The sequence below is a fragment of the Cygnus olor genome, chromosome 1 (assembly GCF_009769625.2).
Source record: "Cygnus olor isolate bCygOlo1 chromosome 1, bCygOlo1.pri.v2, whole genome shotgun sequence".
Taxonomy (NCBI): Eukaryota; Metazoa; Chordata; class Aves; order Anseriformes; family Anatidae; genus Cygnus; species Cygnus olor.
The window spans coordinates 74,763,154-74,785,095 of record NC_049169.1 but is presented as its reverse complement, the minus strand read 5'-3'; the positions used below and the strand labels follow the sequence as shown (position 1 = coordinate 74,785,095).

The 21,942-nt window shown below is 38.9% G+C and overlaps 1 protein-coding gene across 1 annotated transcript in view; it reads right to left on the bottom strand.

The window, feature by feature from the left end:
• EFCAB6 (EF-hand calcium binding domain 6) overlaps positions 1 to 21,942 on the bottom strand; it is an 86,652-nt gene that overhangs the window by 22,886 nt on the left and 41,824 nt on the right. Inside the window, 7 exon segments of the mRNA XM_040561488.1 lie at positions 1,469 to 1,603; positions 2,673 to 2,896; positions 14,057 to 14,162; positions 15,572 to 15,773; positions 17,342 to 17,460; positions 18,505 to 18,615; positions 19,266 to 19,335. Of these exon segments, the coding sequence (XP_040417422.1) occupies positions 1,469 to 1,603; positions 2,673 to 2,896; positions 14,057 to 14,162; positions 15,572 to 15,773; positions 17,342 to 17,460; positions 18,505 to 18,615; positions 19,266 to 19,335 (967 nt within the window).

The window sequence follows — 21,942 nt, the reverse complement described above, 5'->3', positions numbered from 1 at the left end:
ATATAAATATGCAAATAAAAAACAACCTACAGTAAAAGCAATAAGGAATTGTATCAAGCATCCAAATGTTCCTGGACAGGCAGGGCTGAAGACGCGAGGGGAAACAACCAAAAACATGAGGTCTGCCTTAAATATTTTGAATTAAAAATACCATTAATTAAACTCGCCTGAGTATATTTAATTTGCCTTTTGTTCCTAAAAAGAGAATAATTGTCCCTAGCAAGGTGGGTTTATTTTCTTCTGCCTAGTCCATAAAGAACTCAACAGTCCTTCCTTCTCATTAGCTTCACCTTTTTCTGAAGGCTTGCTTACTCTGTTCTCATTCTCCCTCATACAAAGTGCCCTGCCTATTCTTTGTGGAAGATTTCCAAAAGCTTCCCAGGGCAAGCATACTAGATTTAGCACAGCTGCAGCAGGACACATGCAAGAGAGTAATACAGATTAGTGGCAGAATTAAGGTGGTCTGGAAAAGTTGTGGATCATACCACTCCTGTTCTGCCTGGCTGCTACCAACTTACCATGTGCCTTTCTTTTTTTCTGCCCTTCATTTATGATACTACATATATATATCATTCATTCAAGAAAATGTAAATGAATATTACAGCTTTCAAAACTTCAAATTAAGGTCACACTAGTCTGCTAACTGTGTTATGTTGGTGTAATACAGCGGTTTTTGTTTTAGCTTTAGAACTGTTCTAAATAACAGGTTTAAAAATGTATATTTTAATGTACACAAACCTTGTCTAGCGGTAAAATAAACACTACCATATGCAAAGGACATTGGAAAGGAATCCTTTGAACACTAACAAATCTTAAACTATTTGTTATAAAACTTCAAAGGTTTGTATTCATTTGTAGAAGTGTCGTGGATGGGATGTTATTTTTTCCAACTAGCTAGACTTTAAGAACTGTGCTTTCAGATCTGCCTCTAACAAAACAAACACTTTGTTATAAACTCATGTTGTTAGACTCCCCAGTCACAGGGGAGGCAGCAACTCTTACATAAAAAATGACTCAGAAACAAGGGGAGAACTTTCTTATTTTCTCATATAAAGGAAATGAGAACAAGTTCTGCTTTTCCACAAAAAAGTCTTGCTGTCCATGGAGAAAATGTCTGAAGTTATATTAACGACCAAATGGTATCCTAAAAGATCAAATGGATAATTTGTTCATGTCAGAAGTCATTTTCAAGCAGACAAAACTGTGACCTTCCCCATTTCCAAGGCACCCAGGGATGAGAGGACAGATACTGCCTTTTAGGACACCAGGAGTGCCTCGTTAAAATTTACCAGACACTAACCTGGACTATTGTATTTATCTACATCCAATTTTAATGATGCAGAGCACAGTAAGGGGTTTTTCCCTTACAGTGAAAAATGCAAAGTGATTACATGAATAGTCAGTATGCTGTTTAATAGTTAGTCTATCTGGCCAAAAATGTCATGATGGCCCCAGTAAGTTTACAAACATCACTGGAGTCTCCAAAGAGCATGGAAAGAGATTTCTGTAAAGAAACAGCATCTCCCACAGTATTTTGTTCTTTTTCAGTTATACCAGTGACATCATTAGTGATGTCTTTGTTGCAAGCCTGTGTTATTTTTAACTGCAGGACAAAGCCCATAGATTGAGAATTCAGAAATGCAGCCATTGATAAAAGGGAATTTCTACCCCCATCATGTTTCCAGCCACTGTTCCCTTTTCTTCCCTTGTGCTGGCAGCAACTCTCCATCTTTGCAGGCAGAAGCCTGCCTCTAAGGCCATGAGCTTACACTGGACCTGAAACTGCAGGTGCAGATGACATGGCTCTACGTTCCTTTGTGATAGGAATGTTTCCTTCAAGGTCTTTTTGACTATTCTTTCCCATGCTTGAAAACCATCTTACTGTGGCATCAAAAATTATTTACTCTAGAGGCTGCTGCATTTCAGTATGCTCTGACACAACAGCCTAAGACTACTTAACATACGGCATTTTTTTTTTCATTCAGGGCTTTCAAAATTCTAGAGAAAAGGGGTTATTTTTATCATCCTCATTTTACAGATGGGAAAACCAGGAAACTTGCTGCTTGTCAGCTAATGTGCCTTATCTGTCTGTGTCAGAGTCAGGAGTGGCCAAGATCATAACTGCAGATAGTTGCAGAAGCCCAGTTGACAGGTGCTAACTTCTGCAGCCACTAAAATATGTCCACATCTGATCATATGTCTGTATCCTCAGTTGCTACATGTTCTTTTCATCTCACACTGATAAAACCATAATGCCTGTCTGCAGTAGCACGTTATGTCTACCTATAGGAAGTCTCAGTTTAGGAAACTCAATGGAGATATTCAAAAGACGTGATTATTTACATGCCTGCCATGCAGTTTGCAGATAACTGGAGAAGGAAAAGGGCTTTGGGGAAGAGAGGAGAGTTCAGATGATTTGACATTTTATTTTTCTTTTCCAATCCTTATCTTCAAAAAACCTCTAGGCTTGATTTGATATGCTTGTTCTGTGAAGTTACCAGAATACAATCAATTAAAAAGTCTGCAGTTGTCAGAACATACTATTCATACATAGGCCAAGCTTTTTGGTAACACTCAATTAATAGTAGAAAAGTTTTGAAGTCTTTGGGCTAGTCCCCAGCCAGGCAGAAAAAAGAGAATAAAAAAATATTCCATGACCACATGAAACTTACCTTGTACAACAAATCATAAGATGTTGCAACTATTTCTTTTATCTTAATTAAGGTCTGTTCTAAGCTGAGCGCTGAAAAGCTTGCAGGTGGTGCAGCCTGCTTTTGTCTCTGTTGGTATTTAAATGCTCTGCCATCATCAGTTGCTCTCAGAAAATCAAAATAAGAGAGCTTGCTGTCATGAATGCTGATTCCTAAGCTAAGGGAAAAAGCACAGAACGAGATATCTATGATTTTAAATAATTATCTTACTGTTGTCTGCAGTGATTAATTATTATGATTTATTATTTGTACAGCAGCAGCACTTCAAGATATGTTTGTGCTGTCAGTGTACAAATCCTGTTAACTCCAGCCCAAGCTCTTTCTCAGGTCTAAGCCACCAATCCCATCAATTAAATGCAACCACACTCTCAGATGCAGATTCAGACCAGTCTCCAGATGCTCAACAGGAGAACTGCTTTAGCCTGGGCTCAAGTGTACAACCTTCCAGTCCATCAGCATTAATTTGGTGCTTTTTAAGCACAGCAGAGTATTTTGATCACAACCTGCTGCTGAGCTTATCAACTCCAATGTGGCCAGAGGACACATAGGCTATCAGCCTTGTCCTTTTATCTCCTTTTCATGTCACAATCTAACAGGCTCTATTGCTGAGCTGCTCCAAATTTAGGTAGTTGAGGAGCTTTCCCTTGACTTTGCTTTACAAAAATACCTTTGACCCACAGATCCTGATGTGCTGCTTAAGCTTCTCAGTATGTCATGGTTATCACTACTCCTAAAGAAAGAAGCAGTACCACACACAGTCTGGTATGCTGGTACCAACCACAAGCTCACATATCCAGTACAGCTCTGTGACACACTACGTGGGTGTACCAGCACAGCTGAATACATGCTCAGGATTCGTCTGCCACATAGTAGGAAACAAAATCAGTTTCCACACAAAACTTCTCCTAATGTTTGAGGTGGAAAGGCTTAACTTCACTCTCAACCTATGCTTCACTTTTTGTGGTTTGGCAGGCCACTAGAGAACTTTTCTACAGCTTCTTGGCCCTGGTGTCAGTGGCCACAGCACAAAGGTTTTAACATGAAGTGTGGGCAATGAAATGCCTAACTGAGGGCAGGACTCAGCCCCACTGCATTTCAGGCACTGGCCCTCCCTTCCTTTGGTACACCCCCTGAGCTGCACAGAGGGCTGGTACATGTGGCCCAACAGCTGCTGCTGCTGACTTGCAAAGCCCCGTGGCCCGTAAGGGATCCTGATCAGATCACTCGTGGTCAGACTGTACCTGGGAGGTCTGCCCAAGGGCTTTGCAGGCTGCACACACAACTTGCTGGATTTACATCTGCTAAAACATCTGCTGGATCAGGGACACCGGGGATTTTCATGTTCTGTCACATTGGAAACTCAGTGGGTTACATAGCTGACTACAGATAGCTCTGGGTAACAACACTGAATATATTTTTGCATCAAATATCAGCATGGGGAAAGATGAGCTCTCGCATATGATTTATTTATTTTTTTTCCAGAGAACTTGAGTTACCAAACTAAATTAACTTTTATTCAAAGATGGATAGTTTACCATAAAAAGACTGGAATTAAGGCAAGTTTCACATATGCAGAAAATATGTGAGAATAGGGGTTATTTAGCATGAAAGATTAAGATGAAATGAATAGCGTTAACCATAACATGGAAAGATACTTTCCTCCACTGTCATATGACTTGTGACTTCTTAATGAAAAGACACAGTGTATTTTAAGCAAGGACTTCAAACCTGCCTAATGAACCTGTAGAATTCTTTACCACAAGGGAGTACAATAGCATCGGCTTGCTCTACTCTTGCCCAGTGTAAATCCAGTGTAGTCAGTTATTGGAATTTCCTACCATGCAAAGACAAACAGAGTCTCCAGAGTACAGTATGCTTTGGGGATTTTTCATACAGGTTTATTGGCTCCCATGGAATTGTTCCAGGTTGACCTTTAGAGTTACCAGCCATGGAGAGGATTTTAATAAACTTTAATAATTTTATAGACAATCATCAGAACTGTAGATAATTTGCACACATGTAATAAGTAAGCAGCTAGTAAGCTGCAGGGGAAAGGCTGGGGTTTTTTAGTCTTGCATTAAGCTTATTTTTTTTCTTTCTTTTTTTTTTTTTTTTTGGTCAGAATTATGGTCAAGGCAACACCTAGAGAGCCAAGCCTTCACATAGAAGATGGCCTCACCATGCAACCTGATTTTCCTGTGTAAAAAAGAATTACTGTAATGTACTTTCATCTTCTGTTTCCACAATAAATCACTGGAGACCAATGCCTCAGCTACCAATCACCAGAATATCCAGTTACAAGAATGTCTAATTAATGGGGAGAGCTAGTAAAACAAAGAGGAAACTTTATGAAACAGGCTGGAAAAGAAATTAACTATAGACCCCATATCTGCTACTAAGAAAAGAAAAATTCAAGAGCCCTGATTTTGCATCTTGCAGCTGCACAGCACTCCCACATACTACCCATGTCAATCTGGCTCCAATATTGGAGACAGTGTGCGGAAAAGGAAATAATCAACACCATTTCAGCGGAGAAATAAATTGCCAAGTGGGCATTAAAATTTTAGTAATAAAACTAAATGCATATGCTAATCTACTCAGTATTATTTAGAAAAGACTATTTTGGAACAAGAAATGAATGATCTGCACAAAATTACAATGAATGGAGGTGTTTATCATCAAGAGGTCTTTGAGAAAGAAACAAGCAGCAGATTCCTATTAAGGTTTCAATTCATAAAAAGTTTATCACCCAATTAAAGGTGAACTGTGAAAAGTCTTAGTTAATTTTATTTCAAAAAGAGCCTGGTCTGGCAGGCTCTGGAGAACAAAACCCAGTGCTGCCAGGCATATGACCTCTGAGAGGCTGTTTAGGGCAGAGAACCTCAACTACCTAAAGTTGGAGCAGGTCCTTTGTGTTCCTCAGCTTCTACGAAGAGAATTTTCCTCTTGCTCATATTAACACACTGAATTAAAAGCACGGTTTTGCATAGCAGCAGCATTGGATGACTTGAAAGCTATTCCTATTTTATAACCTGATTTTATTCTGCTTTTGTTTGGAACAGGGTCTCTTTCACCCCTTTTGCTGTATTACACTGAAACAAATAAATAAAATTAGCAAACAAATACACAGATTCAAAGCAAACCATCGTTATGTAAGCAGACTTTTCATTCTCATTACCTGCAGAACCAATACCTGGCCTAAAAAGATTTCTCAGTCATATGCAGTTTTAAGCATGTAGCTATCTCTGTTAGTTTTAACAAGGCTTCCGATATGCTTAGCACTAAATACAAGATTATAGGTTTTGCTGGGTGTGACCAAAGAGATGACTAGAAGATAATCATACAAACCTGTTTAGAAGACTGCTTAACTGATCATGATCAAGGTAACAGTTGAATTCTTGTAGTATCCTGTGCAGGTCAAATACTGTTACACAGCCATCTCTATTTTTATCCATTTTATGAAAGGCCTTCTTGAAATCTTGGAAGTAATCCCTAAATTTATCCCAGAAAGAGAACAGATGTTTATTTTAGCTCATTTGTTACATCACATGAAAAGGATACAAACAAATACACAAAATAGGGGTGGAAGGGCAGAGAAAGATTTTGAGCTTATTTGTGTGTGGTAAATCCATATGATTTATTCAAAGACTGCCAAATTGTTTACAAATAAACCTCATTCCCCCGTCCCCCTTTTTATTTGCATGTGGAATTGCATAGCCAAAACCTCCCACTGTAAACAAATGTTACTTGGGTGATTAAGTGTTTACTCTCCCCATTCAGAACTGCAGATAGAAAATACAGTCCTCTCTTTTAAAGCCTGTTTGATCAGAGTTACAAGATGTTTGGTGTCAGCTGGTAAAATGATGAGGGTTTGGCAGCATACTTCCTGCAGTTTGAAGCTCCTGGAACTTTGATATAGTCAGAAGAACTGTTTTACAAAAAGTTAAACCTGAGCAAATCTGGGCAAAACTGGGCACAGGGCCTGACCCATGCCCAAGGGAAGAAATGCAGAACTTCTGCTGACTCATGTGGACTTAGGATCAGCATTTAAAATTTTTTCTGATATTGACTATCAATTGGCTATTGACACATGATCAAATTCAGGCCTCAAAATCCTGACTATGCCTTCCACTTTATTTTGTCTCTCATATTTCACTGACATCGGGGACCTTTTGATCAAAGTTTGGAAACCCCAGCAATATCCCTCTCCTCCTCATTCAACAAAAACCTCTCCATGTTTGGGCTCAGGAGGATAAGGCAGGTACAAATATCTTTCCTTTCTGCATGTTTTCAACCAGCAAAATTGCTTAAGATTAATGAAAGGTCAAACTAGTTGTGAACTGTGCCTTGATGTGGATTACCAAGTATACATAAATTAGCTACATATATTCAGCACTTACAAGAGGATACCCTTATGGCAAAAACAACAGGTTTTAATCTGGGTTAATAACTACAGCTGCACTCCATTTGCTTTGGGATTGCTCTTTCTGACAGCCCTAGGGTACAGAGCACAGAGTCTGGGTTCTTCAGAGAATCAGGATTTGTAGCATAAAAGGCTTATTGCAGCGATAACACTGTTCAGCCATGTAACCCACATGATCAAGCATGATTGCCTCAGTCCCTCAACAAGCTGGGCTGTGGATCTAACTACTCAGACCAGTTCACTCTGCTTCTTGTTAAGCCACCACCAATCAGGCAGCACCCGATCCTTACATCTTCTCCTTTGTATGAATAAGGCTAACAGGGAGCATGCTAAATATCATATGCTTTTTATCAGCACTCAGTAAGTCTTTCCAGTGCTCTCATGGATCTGCTCAGCAGCATCTGATCTCAGCTCCAGTTACTGGTGCTGTCTTTCCTCTCACAGCATTGCAGAATCCTTGATTTTCCATTTGTTTTCAAGAAGCTGTAAGTTCAGTACAGCCTTTACAAGAACAATACATTTTCCTTGCCAATTGTTTTTCCTAAGAATCCATCCTTTTGGAGTTTACACTTCTTATGAACAAAGAATTATTTCCCCACAGCCCTCAGGGTACAGGAAACACCATTGTGTATGCAAACAGCATCACCTACCTTAAAAAATCTGAATTATAATATGACTTTGGTGGGTTGTTACCAATTTATTATATGCTTCAGACCCATTGTACCTTCCAATATTATACGGACTAAATTAGGAGTACTGGGACTCTCTGCCTAACAAAGTTTCAACGGGAATAAACCATTTTTGAAAAACATTCCTCAAGTTTGGTGAAAGTATGGATCACTTCTCAATTTCACAGCTTCCTTTAAATGTCTTTTAAAAGTCTGAGCTCAGCTCACCATTGAATTTAGGATACTTGAATTGGAAGTAGCATGTTAAAATCCTTCATTCCCTACAAATCTTTCCAGGTTCAAAATGCTGAACAGTGCATCACTGTTAGACAGAAATTCTGGGACTTCATATGCAAACAAATTCAGCATTAGTATGTGCCATAACATGTTCTGATGTTAAATTCAATCCAAACGCAGATTCAGGTTAATGCCGAAGTCAATTACTTACAACAGGTTCAGATGTACTGACATATGGTGTTTTCTTTCACATTTTTCAAAGGTCTCGTGAGCCTCCTGTACTCTATGAGGCATATCAGGTCATAATACATTGACAACACTATGCTGTTACCTCTAAAGTGTATGCCACTGAACGCAGAAAATTTTGATCTGAGTTCGTCATATGGGCTTGGTGTGCAATGCCCTTGCTACCCGGCAGGTCGTAACCTTCATGACTTTCCGCACTGTCATCTTCTGTATAGCTTCTCCAAACCCAGCCCACCTTCTTCTGAAGTGGGGCTATTCTTTTTTTTTTTTTTTTTTCCCAATCATATTTCCAGGTATTATGTCATTCTCTGTGTTATTGTCAAGAGTAAGCTCATTGAATGCTCAAGAAAGTATGTTTTTGATCAGTAATTATTTCTCCAACTTAAATTTTATTGTAAAATTGAATAGTTTTGGTTAAAGAAGAATGTAAAAAGTCACACAGCTTTTATATTCCACAAGTTGGTCCTTTTTTTTTTTTTTTTTCTCATGTTTACAAAGTGATTTGTGTCAGCTCTGACCATAACAGACCAATAAACAAATATGTGACATTTCTTACAATCACATAGCAGAGACAAAGCTCTGCTCTCTTAGTCTCTACCTAGAATTATGGTGTTCACAAGTGCCCTAGAAGCATATGACATGCATTTCCACTAATTATTTTTTGAATAATACTGTTCATAAGCCATTTTTTGAAGATTTTGTCTATCTTTTAGCATCAATACATGTAAGGCAAGTAGTTGTCTTTATAAATGCCGTACATTTTGAGGGTTGGAACTAGATCTTTAAGGTCCCTTCCAACCCAAGTCATTCCATGACTCAGGAATGCTTTTCCCAATTTTACAGCCCAGTATTTTGTGTGGTAACTCAAAAGCTACTTGCACAGATTGTCAGTGTGATATGAACTTTCATGTAATATTCACTGTGCTAAGAGGCTTCTGGACACCCTCATTATCTTTGTGGATGGCACATTTGTAACAAATCTCTTCTATCACGTTTCCAGTTAATCTTTTTTGCCATCTCACTGTCCTTACATTTGTATTTATCTAATTCTACTTCTTCAGATTCCCCACAGTTTTTCTCCCTACTCAACATCTTCAGTACCTATTTAAGCATCCATAGCTGCTTCAAGTAAATAGCTTTTCTAACACTTTCCTTTGAAGACAAGAAAAGGATTTAAGCCTGAAGGAAGTCTTCGCAAGCAGAATGTTCTGTACAGTGATTTAAAGATGCATAGTGTTAAACCCTTGACATCCAAGGAAATTTACTTGGATCCAGCAGAAGAATCTGAATTTACATAAAATGTTTATTTATATTCATAAAAATGTGTGCAGTCATTTTCCTGAAAATATCCTTTATAGGACAGTAAATATAGGACAGTATCTGTCCTGAAAGATACACTTAGCCCCATTTATATAAGGACAATATCAGCAGCCTGCCTTTTGACGTTCCTGTTGTTAATTGGCTCTTCCATTTGTAAATTTCACAGCATTATTCCTATGTGATCCAGCTGCTTTATGAGCTTCTCTCTCATAAACAGAGGAATGTTGCTAAAAGCACAAATTGTTGTGAAAATACAATTTTATATTCTGTGTCTACTTTATTTCAGACATGAAAGATTTCTGGGCACGATCTCTTACAGTTCCTTCACCAGATTCATTTCTTTAATCAAGCCCAGAGCAAGACATATTTTAGACCTAATATTATCTCTTTCTGAGCATAAACTTAAACTACTATGTTTATCTTCACTTTCGAATTTAATTTCATATAATCCTTTAGTAGGAATTAGATTCTTGGTAGACACCCTCAGTTTCAGTAGTCTGTCTTTGTAAGTGGAGATTCGTAAGCCAAATTTTGAAGGTAACATTGAGCACCAGTTTTGAATTTAGAGGTATTTTCTCTCAGCCTGCAGATCCCTTCTGCAGCTTGTGCAAAGAATCTCTGCTTTGTTGCATGGTTGGTTTGTGCGCCCTCATACAGATCTGGGAGTGTGTGGGGTACTCTGTGTTGTTTTTGCTTACCCAGTTGCAAGGTATTACAACGTTATTTCTTATAGCTGCTGCAGTATTTCCAAATTCCTGGACATAATTTGAACCTGCGAATTTTCATATTTTTCACTTTTGTTACTTCTTACTGATAGCTCTGAAGGGTCTCTTCAAAACTGTGTATTTTCATTTCATGACATGCGGCATGTCCTCTCCCCTTTCTGATGTTTTCTACTATCCCTTACAACTGTCCTAGCTTGACTAAACAGATTTTTCCTTTTTTTTTTTTTTTTTTAAGAAAAAAAAAAAGAAAAAAGAAAAAAAGAAAAAACCCACCCTACCTTCCTGACATCTTTTCAGTAGCTTTGGATCTTGGATTCCAATCAACATCTGATCCCTTAAAATGGAATCTCTCAAAATGTCATAACTACTTGACTGATTCATTATTTTAAAATCAGACAAAAATTCTTCAAAGGATTCCTCCCTGTGCATTCTCATATGAAACCTGTGTCTTTCAAAAGTTCACACTTCCTTGGGAGTACAATATTGAACTTACTTTCAGTAGCCGCATGGATTGCCCTTTCACCCTGCCATTAAAAACACTGATAGCTTCTACTTCTGTAATATTCCAAAAGGTAGTAGTGAGCTTCCTTATGATGAATTTAGCCATTGTATATAGCTTTCAAAGCATGATGTGAATCTTTTCAAGGAAACCGCAATATTGCCAGTGTGTTTTAGAGTCTCTAAAAGCCCCTAAAGAGCTATCACCTTTTCTCTCACTTTCAAATCGCTTTTTTTCTAGATAATACCCTCCTCTATTTCACATTCTGCTCCTGTTACCATAAAAGATTCAAGGCAAAACTTGTATTGGAAAGAACGTAGAAGGATGCTATGAAAGATACACATCAGAGTGGTGCCATTGCACTCAAGATAGCTTTACTGTCTTGAATCTCCATGTATCTAATTATTAACTAACTAGTTTAGACTCCTTCAACCTCCTCTTAGATATGAGACCCTAAAGATCCAATATCTGCTAATTGGATCTATGGGTTTTAACTTATTATGTTCAGAAGCCTACAGATTTTCCAACAGAGACACAAATCAAAAATCCAAGATCTGCTGACAGGGTTTGCTTTTTTTTTTTTTTTTTTTTTTTTTTTTTTGAGTACCTGTAATGTGCCACAGCTTAAGAACTATGGCTTTACAGAGATGGGAAAGGGAGAATAGTGGAGGAGATGGGTGCTGCGCCTCAGCACCCCAAGAGACCAAGAGAGTCACACCTAGGAAGCAGCATACAGTAACATGAAAACTGAAAAAAATAAATCCTGACTACCATATGGGCACTTTGTGATTTCACTGAGATATTGGTTTGCTCCTCCCCTGGAAGATTGTTTAGCACTGCACCTCCCATCTCGCAAGGGTGTGTTTTTAGGATGTGATATGGTCCACATTTTACCCTCATTGCAAAAAAGATTCTGGACTCCTTTACAATTGTATGTTATTTTCAGTGCCATGCTGTTAAATGATAGCTCTTTGTCACCACTATCATCTCCCACTTAAATATTCCCAATGAAAGCAAAAGCTGAGGTAAAAGTCAAAACGGTTTTTAAAATTAATATTTTTGGAAAATTGAGGTATTCAACATTTTTGCACTCATTAAAGATTTCTAAGCAGTAATTATTCCACTCACAGCAGTAAATATGTGCATGGAGAAAATGAGGATTAAAACCATAGATCAAACTACATTGCCAAAAAAAAACATTCTTGCAAATGTTTTGCATTTTTCTTGAAAAGCTGGAGAGCCACTGTTCAATGTCTGTTTCTAATTTGGGCGATTTGTTCCTGTGAGTTACAACAAAAGAAAAAGGAAAAAAAGTGCACAGCAATATGTTTTGAATTGTAAGACGTCCAGAGCTTTTGTCTGCTTCACAGTGTGTACTCACAGGGCACTGAAACTGCTCCAAAGCTGTTAGGTTGAGGTTTACAGCCCTTGCAGAGAGCCTGAAGAAAGGACATGGGCTGGATGCAGCCACTGTGCAAGTAGTACTGAAAGCTTAAGCAAGATCACAGAAGGGGCAATGGGTGCTGTTCCCAGAGGTACTAAAGTGGGTTCTTTCACAGCAACTTCACACCTCATGCAACTGTCTCCTTCCAATCAGAATTTGACAGGAATCAGTGAAATGAATCATTTTTCCAATTCTTTCAAAATAAAATGGAGGCTGAGGACCACGTGGATCACCAGGGTTAGATTTTGCAGCCACTTCATCCATTTTTCTGACCAAGAACAGATCTCCTTACACTGACTTTTTAGTAGGAGGGCACAATGCCCAACTTCACTTGCCATATCTCATCTGCTCTATTTGGTCCTGGACTGGAAGGCTGACCCTTGGCTGGATTGCTTCACAGTGGTTTCAAAGCCACTACATGGTTGCATGTCATTTGTCAGACAATGGCTCAGGCGTAAGAGTCACTTATGGCTTTCTGAGGCCTCATGTAAAATCTGAGGAGTTCAAAGGCCTGGATTCGACTTCTCTTGTTCTTCTAGTTTTCCGAGAGGAAAAATCAGACAGGAACCACTATGACAGGACTGTTCCCGCTGGCCAGGAAGTGGGTGGGAAAGTACGGCAGACAAGAGAACATTCAGCAGAACCAAAAGGTGACAAGAATAGATAACAAGACTTAGTTTTGCAGACCACAAGTGGTTAAGATGTGAATCCATTCCCAGAGGAAGCCACAGGTGCCAGAAATTTGAAAAGATTAAGAACAGAACTGGATGTTTTATGTATCTGAATCAAGAAAAGCCAGAATCTAACAAATAATTATAATGCAATTTTTGAAAAGGTTATGGAAGTCCTGCCTGCAGGCTTAACCCAAATTCTATCATAACCCAGGATTAGACAGCCCTAGTGCAGGGGCAGAATATTGCACATCCATGGACTAGTAGGCTGTTCCACCTCAACTAGAAACACCTGGCTCTGGTTACTACCAGGTAACTGAATCCAGTTATCCTTGGCCCAGTCTGACAATTTCTGTTCTCTTTGAAATTACAATAAAGAAGTCGCTATGCACTTTTATGTATGCATTTGTGTGTATAGTTGCCATATACATAGGTATATACATAGTTGTTTTACCTTAGGTTCTCAAAACTAAACAATTGTAAAAGATGTGAACCTGCCACAATTTCACATCACTATTTTATTTTTACCCTGCATGTCTTCCCAGTTGAATTAATTACTCTCCAGCTGCTTCAGGGTGAGGATGTGCAGCTTTGAATCTCACTGCACAATTTCTGTTTGTATTACAGCATCTTCTCTACTTGCAGAATTGCTCTTTATTTATAGCTCTACAGGTAGGGAGGCCTTGCACTTGGCATTGCACTAAACAGGTTAGAAGTTGAAAGTTGCTGACCAAAAGAGCTCTTCATCCAAGTTTAAGAGTACAGACAACCAGCTGGTACAACAAATGGAGCAGAAGAGCCCAATATGACATAGTTTCGGCCTAAGTTTCACATCAGACAGTTACAAATAGAATAATAAGCAATGCCTATAACACAGCAGCTGCCTAACCATCTCTGCTGTATATTATGTGAATATTTTACAGGTGAAATGCTCATTGATACCTGTGTGTGTCATGAATACAGCTTATGACACTGGGAACTGCAATGCAGGTAGGAAAGCTGTGATGCTGAAAAGAAAGGAGAGCTTTGTCCTTGATTCCTTCAACCTGCCTGGAACACTGAAAAAACAGTATTAAAAAAAGCAGGGTAAAAAGCCCAAAGCCTTAGCTTACAGGCATCTCTGCGGTGTCTCTTTTTGTTGTTGTTGTTTAATGATTTCCCAAGATGCCTCTTTATCTGCAAGACAAGACTTCTCTTCTTTGTTTTTGAGTGTATCACCTTTACCAAAAATGTTATGAGGAATTATCATTATTATCAACAATAATTTATTAGCTCCCACAACATGTAGACCCTTTCCACAAACCAAATCTGTACTCTTGGAGGTATGTTTTTAACTGTTTTTTGCTCCTGAGGGTTTATAGTCCTAAATAAAAAATAGTTCAAGAGGAGAGTAAAAGCATGAGCAGAAAACACAATAAGCATCCAGATGGTGTCTGTCTACAGCCTGGAAATATAAAGTTTTAACATCATTGTAGTGGGACAGAGGATTATCCTGTTGCCTCATTTTGCTGGCAGGTGTGGGAATCCTATAGCAGCAGCAGGCTGATCACTGCTCACTCACTAGGGCAAGCATGGATCATTAGACTCCACTGTGAGTAGGATATCATTTTGTCATTTGTTTGTCAAATGCTCTTCTCAGGAGCAATGACCTATTAACTCTGAGTGTTGATTTTGTGTGATGCAGAGACTCCTCTTGCTTAGAGATAAGATGATTATTTCTCTTGTATGGAGCCAGGGTCTATCCTTGTCATGGTTGTCTTTTGCTGCTTCTATGCAGCCGTTTACTGACAATTTAACTAGTGGCTAGAGGGCTGTGAAACCAACTGTGCTTGCTACTTGGCTCTCATCCAAGGGACAGGGTAGATAAGGGACCAGAGTGTCCTGCACACACAATCATTCCAGCTAAATGAAAAGCACCTGTTGATGGTGATCCGGTAGGTCTAAGTCCATGTTGCCTGGAGCAGTCTGAGAAGAGACCTGTAGGGTGACAAATCTGCACTTGCTCTTTCCCTTCAACCTGATCTAACAGCAGTGTTCAGACTGTAACTACAAGCTGAAACTATACCAATAAACAGGCCAGGGAGTGCTCAGGACACAGAGGCCAGCTGGCACGTCTCTGCTTAGTGAACCTTCTGACATGAAAAGAGACCAGTTGCCTGCAAACTGACTATTAGAAATAGTCCTTGGGGCATTCTTGCTCCCAAACTGTGCTGGGAGAGATCAGGGAGAATCGTACTTGACACAGGCCAACGCATGACAAGGATTGTTTTGGCAGGTTATCAGCAAAGATGATTGTGTCTGAGAATGTTCCTGGACACTCTGATTTGTCAGAATAGCTACTGCCATGAAGTCTGTAAAATAAGTAATATACATCCATGGAGAATATGTTAAAAAAAGTTTCATGATGCACTCTAGGGTAGGCTTATCTCTAGCAAATCCAGGGAATAGCACTATGTATAAGCCTGGTCCAGTACCTTCAGAAACTCCTTTTCAAAGACTGTTTGGAAAATTACATTTGTATTACACACAGTAGCAGTATCATCTTAACAAACTAAACACAAACACAGGAAGTTATATGCTAAGCTCGTAAGATCAATTTACTTGATCTGTTTTTTCATTTTTCTCACATGCAGAGCTTTAGTGTGCTGTTGCTGCTGCTCTTCCAGCTTTGAATGCTTCTTTTGCTGATTATTATAGTTTGCTTTTAAACATGTATAGATGTCCACTGTGCTGTGTCTGCTGAGCCCTGTGTCAGTAGGTGCAAACTCTATCCCCAGTTTCTGTAAAAATTTTTGATGAGTAAGATATCCTTTTGCATCTGTATCATACCTAGAAAAAGAAATGCTCTTTTTAAATAATCAAGTGTTCCTCATAAAAATGCATTATAGATGATCTTAAGTGACTTAGTAGCTCAAATCTCACTGACTTCCCTTCCTTGCAGAGGTGCCATACCACACTGAGAGTGACTTTATATGAGATTCGAAAGACAGGACTTTGCTTTGTAATCACAGAAAACACTATCCTGAGCACCAAATTGTCAGGAGTATTTTCCAGCTCTCAGAACTGCTGCATTTCAGTGTCTGACTTGAGACACAGAGAACTGGGCTCCTAAAAATTCAGCCCCAAATATCTCAAACAGGTCATGCATATCTGAGATGTTCAGAACTGTAATCATCCTTCAGAAATATGGATTTAGCCTCATAAACACTCTTCATATTGTCTTAGGTATAAACCTTTCCATAGTTTTTCCCCCTGCAGTTTCTCCCCCTGCTAGTGCTCCAGTGCATGGTAATGCCTAATTTAGCCTCAGCTTCACTCTAATTCCTTTATTCAAGTTACTGACATATCAGGCACATAAGAGATTTTAGCTATTCTATAAAGGGAGGGGCTGATGGGAGTGGAGTTGTGCAGCAGATAACTACATGAAAAGGATACTCTTCAATGTGCCATGGCATCCATAAGGAATAACATTGGAAAGTAAAATCTAATGGAGTAGAAAATAATTCAGAGATGAATCAGTACTAAGAAAAAACATATATTTAATGCAGTTTGAAACCGAGAAGCAATACACCCAGGTTCTATACATTAAGAGAGAGTGATGATTTTTTTTTTTTTAAAATAGATCTGTAATGGAGGCAGGTTTTTATATAATGTCAGATACAGCTGATATCTACGCCATTTCAAACACAGTCTATAGCACAGCTCCTCTTTGTTGAAGGCAGACAAGTATTTTACCCATTTCACAACAAATTAGTTGTCTATAAAAACATTTCATGATATTATTTGCCATTTTTACACAGCATGAAATTACCTTACTCTCTTTTGTTATGCATTTGGTATGTGGCATTTTTCTTTTGACAGAATCACTTTTCTTTAGGTAGAAAATATTGTAAGCAATTTGCTCTGAAAATGAGAGGCTGGTAGCACTGACTTCAGACAGGTACATAATACAGACTCTATGGACCTCCTTGATGGAAACTTTCTGTGTATTTCCAAGCTGACCTGAGACACTTGGAACTGACTTTCATGCACCACAAACTAACGCAAGCATTTTGTGTGTATAAAACAAAATTGATGAAAAGGAAGTTAATTTAGCTGGTGACCTAAAGTGCCATTCAAAGAGCAAATGTATGTTAAAGGGATCAGTAATACTGAAATCAAGAGAAAATCCTGTCCTTGAATTCATGGGAAACTAATCTACCTAACTGTATTCTTGAGCTCAGTGTTATAAGATGTAGCCTCCTGTAACATGGTGTCATGACCTAAGGTCACGATCATAACAAAATAAAATATTTCTTGTGCAGCGTAATCTATTGTCATTCGCTGCACTACCAAGGGCTTTGTAATCCTATGAAAGATACATTATTGCAAGAGCTAATCATTTATAGTTGTCATACCTTGGCCAAAGCTTCTTAAAGTCTTCTGGGGTGACTGGAATGCCAAATCTGAACAAGACTTTTTTCAAGTCCCCTGGCTGTATAATGACATTTCCCTCACTGTCAAATTCCTGAAAATTCTGGAACATAAAAGAAATCATCACAAGATGATTCTAACAAGAACCAACAAGTTTGACTATATGTTTGATCTCTCTATAAGCTTAATGAGTAATGGGAATTGAGAAAGAAATATAAAATAATGCAATAACACGTCCGATTTTCTTTTTTTTTTCCTTTTTTTTTTTTTAATGTCTGCCCCCACCAAATTGTTTTTTTACTATTTCCTACTTGATGGATGTGCAACTTTCACAAGCTTGAATGAGGATTGACATCATAGGTCAAACAGATTAAATCAAGGTGGTGTAATCTGTAAGTTTCTTACTGATGGCAGATACAGGGACACGAGCATAAGAATTATGCTTGCAGCTGTGGGTACACCCATTGCTGAGGTATGCCAGTGGAAGATGAAGGCACTGGAAAATGGTAGACATGCAGATTTCCTTGCAAACTTCTTCTATACCTAATATGAATGAGATTTTGCCTTTTTTTTAATCGTTCATTTTACAGTCTACCAGTACTATCGTCCAATTTATGCAAACATTTCATGAAAAAAAAATATTATTTTTCCTTGAGCTATTCTATTGTTGAAATATTGCAACTACTCAACAAATTAAAAAAAATGCTGAAAAAAATTATAAGACAGTTTTGTGAGAGTCTCTTTGGATGGTGTAAACGCCCCAAATCAATGCTTCTGTGTGCAGGGCAACACTGGTAGTCAGTAAAGCAATAGGTATGTGTTTGTGTACAGCACGTAATCGAATAGGCCTCGGATGAATCCCATAATTACTCTTATAACAGAAACATTAAATAAAACCAACAATAGTAAAACATGAAGTTAGTTTCAGAAATAACTGTAATAACATCTACTATATAATTAGCATTACAAAAATTGAGCATTATTCAAATTGTTTTTTTTTTTTTAACTCACACAGTAAGTTTTTATCATTAATGAGCTGTTTTGCATGGGTCTTTTTGCATATTTATAGACTCTGAAGATCAACATTGCATAATGTTCTGAAATCTATTAGTGCTGCTTATTTATTTAAAGAAAACATTCTTCTTACCCTTGCTAGGTCATGCCATCTGGTTCTTGCTTTGATAACAAGGTAGTAATGAGCCTGATCACAAGCTAGCTCTGCATCCGTTATTATCTGTTTGCTTTTTGTTGATTGTTTTTTTTTTTTTTTTCTCAGAAAATAAAAAAATAAAATAACAACTGTGTTTTACATTAGTGGGATCTTTAATCTCTACAAGTTTCCTTTACTTTTGTTGTTCTTCATGGTAGTTGTGGTTTTGTTTCATAGTTTAAGATACCCATTAAGAACTGTTACTTCACATCTGTGCAAACAATTCTTTAAATATTGCCTTATTTCTCTAGCTGCAGGTTAGTGAAGATGTTTTAAATTTTGTAATTCCCTATTTATTTTCAAATCAATGTTGTTCAATTCTCCCTCAAACTCAAGAGCCCGCGTGGATCATTTGTACGCATAGAAGGAAATGTTAATTATCTCTGAAACAATTAAATCCTGGAGTGACTCCAGGAAGATTACCCTTGATTTACATCAATAGCTTAGAACAAAATTGTCTTTGTGAACCACCAAGGCATGGCTAGTAAATTTAGGGAGTAAGACCCACACTTGCAAACAAATTCAATCACTACCAAGTGCCTAACTTCTGGGACCTGGTGCAGTCTTGGCAGGTAGGGAAACATGGGTGCCTCAGATCAGCATCCGGCACAGCTGTCACACTGCACAGAAAGGTGACTAAATCCACACGCTATGCAAGGACACATCTTACTGAGAATTGAGGGAATGTTATGTCTCACTGTTCTTCGAAATTGTGCACCTTCCTCCACATAAGAAGATTCCTTCTTCTGGTGACCACTTCTCTTCAGCCTTTCAAAGCACTTCCAGTTAGAAAATTGAGGAAAGCCTGTTAATTTCTCTTAACACACTATGTTCTAGCACCAGTTTCTTCCCTGTTGTCCTGGTTTCAGGTAGGACAGAGTTAATTTTCCTCCTAGTAGCTGGCAGGGTGCTATGTTTTGGATTAGAATGAGAAGAGCGCTGATAACATGCTGATGTTTTAATTGTTGTAGAGCAGTGCTTACACCAAGCCAAGGACTTTTCAGCTTCTCGCTCTGTTCTGCTAGCGAGCAGGCTAGGGATGCAGCAGGAGCTGGGAGGGGACAGACCCAGGACAGCTGACCCAAACTGGCCAAAGGGGTATTCCATACCATCTGACGTCATGCTGAACAATATATAGGGGTGGCTAGCCGGGGTGGAGGGGGGGGGGCCGGCTGCTCGGGGATAGGCTGGGCATCGGTCAACAGGGTGGTGAGCAATTGCATTGTGCATCACTTATTTCATACACATTATTACTATTAATACTATTATTATTATTATTATTATTATTATTATTATTATTTTCCCTGTCTTAATAAACTGTCTTTATCTCAACTCACAGACTTCACTTTCCCGTTTCTCTCCCCCATCCCAGAGAGGGAGGGGGGAGGGTGAGCGAACGGCTGTGTGGTGTTTGGCTGCCAGCCGGGCTAAACCACAACACCTGTCTATTGCTTTATAAACAAATACTGCAGACACAAGGCTTCAGAGCCTGGTTCAGCTGCACTCTTGGATATGCTCTCATACAAGTGACAGAAGAATACCAAGTCTACAGAAGAGGCAAGACGCAATAACGACATCTGGACTGCCTGCTGTGTTCTTGTACCACCCATGGCACGTGCAGAAACAGAACCAGGTCCTGGAGAACTGCTGCATTGCGAACTCAGGCCCTTCCGAGCTGCCAGAGCTCAGGGCTTCAGCCTTTGCTGAGGGTTCCATCTAGATTTAGACAAACGATTGCCACAATAATCTATTTTAGGTGCCTGGGAACCTGTTGATTTTTTCCCCACTCCCACCATTTGAGAGAAGATTCCATAAACCTAAACTATTCACCAGCAGAAATGGTCTAAAAACTTGGCTGGGAAACAGAAGAGTGTTCTGAAGGCTTTTGAACACCACATTATCATTACTGGACTTCTAAAACAGTAATAGTATTTGAAAAGAGAAAAACCTGGAGCTAAATCCAAACTGTTTCAATGCCTAGCTAAGTCCAAGCTGAAACAGAAATGACAGTGAGACATTAATTGGTCTCAGACTCCTACTGTTTGCAAGACCCAGTCACCATCAGTTTCCTTTCCTGTTTGTACTGGGTCGGTCTGGGATGTTAACTTTCCCTGCAGCAGCCCATACAGTGCTGTGCTCTGCACTTGTAGCTAAAACAGCAGTGGTATCACACCAGTGTTGTGTCTGCTGCTAAGCATTGCTGGCACAGAATCAGGACTCTTTCTAACCCTCCTAGAGGTGGGCAAAAATGTGAGAAAAGAAACATCACCAGGGTAGCTTACCGAAACCAACCAAAGAGATATTCTATACCATATGATGTCACACTCAGCAATAAAAGGTGGAAAAAGGAAGAAGAGGAGGGGGGTGGGCTCTTCTTGTGAAAACGTCTGTCCTCCTTCCGAACACCGGCTACGTTCGTTGAGGCCCTGCTTCAAGGACGTGGTCAAGCATCGCTCATTTGTGGGAAGTAGAGAGTAATTTCTTTCCTCTGCACCTCCACATACCCTTTACTTGTTTTGTTTAGTTCTCCCTTTCCCCCTCCCTTTTCTCCTTTCCCTTTTTTTCCCCCCCTTTAGTTAAATTGTTAATTGTTTAGTTAAATTGTCTAGTTAAATTGTTTAATTAATTATAATCTTTCCTTAATAATTATTTCTTTTTTCCTTTAATTAAATCATCCTTATCTCAACCCGTGAATTGTTCTTTCCTTTACTTCTTCCCCTCCTCATCTAAGGAGGGGGAGTGAGAGAGCGGTTGTGGTGTTCAGCTGCCTAGCACAGTAAAACCACCACACTGTTTTAGACTGATGTCCTTGATTCACTCAGTTGTCCAATTCAGAAAAAAAGAAAAGCAAACCAAGCAGATAAATATTAGTAACAACAGAGCCAACAGTAATGCTGTAATAGACAAATGAAAACTGGGAAATAAGCCTATGTGTATATATCACATCTTCATTGCCACAGCAGAGATGAGACGCTCATCAGGAGGTTTTTCAGTCCTGCTGTACTACTGTACCTTGTCATTATTTTTTATGAATTTCTCTGTTTGCATAGTTAAACAGTTTCATACTGAGTTTTTAGAATGTATTTTTAGTGCCTAAATGATATTCATTATTTCATAATTTCTGCATTATTTCAAACTTTAAAATCTCAGACATTTTAGGCAGCTTCACTTCACATAGTAAAGGGGGCTGCTGCAATACTCTCCCTATCCTCTGCCCACTCTGCAGCACCTCAGCATTTCTGTGCACCTGATCTGGTCTACACCCAGTTCCCTAGTGGCATGAAGGTCTGGAGCGGAGGGCCTAGGGCTATGGCAGGGTACATTGACAATTAGATTAGTCTCAGAACTGACAGAAATGATTTCTGATTCCCAAAA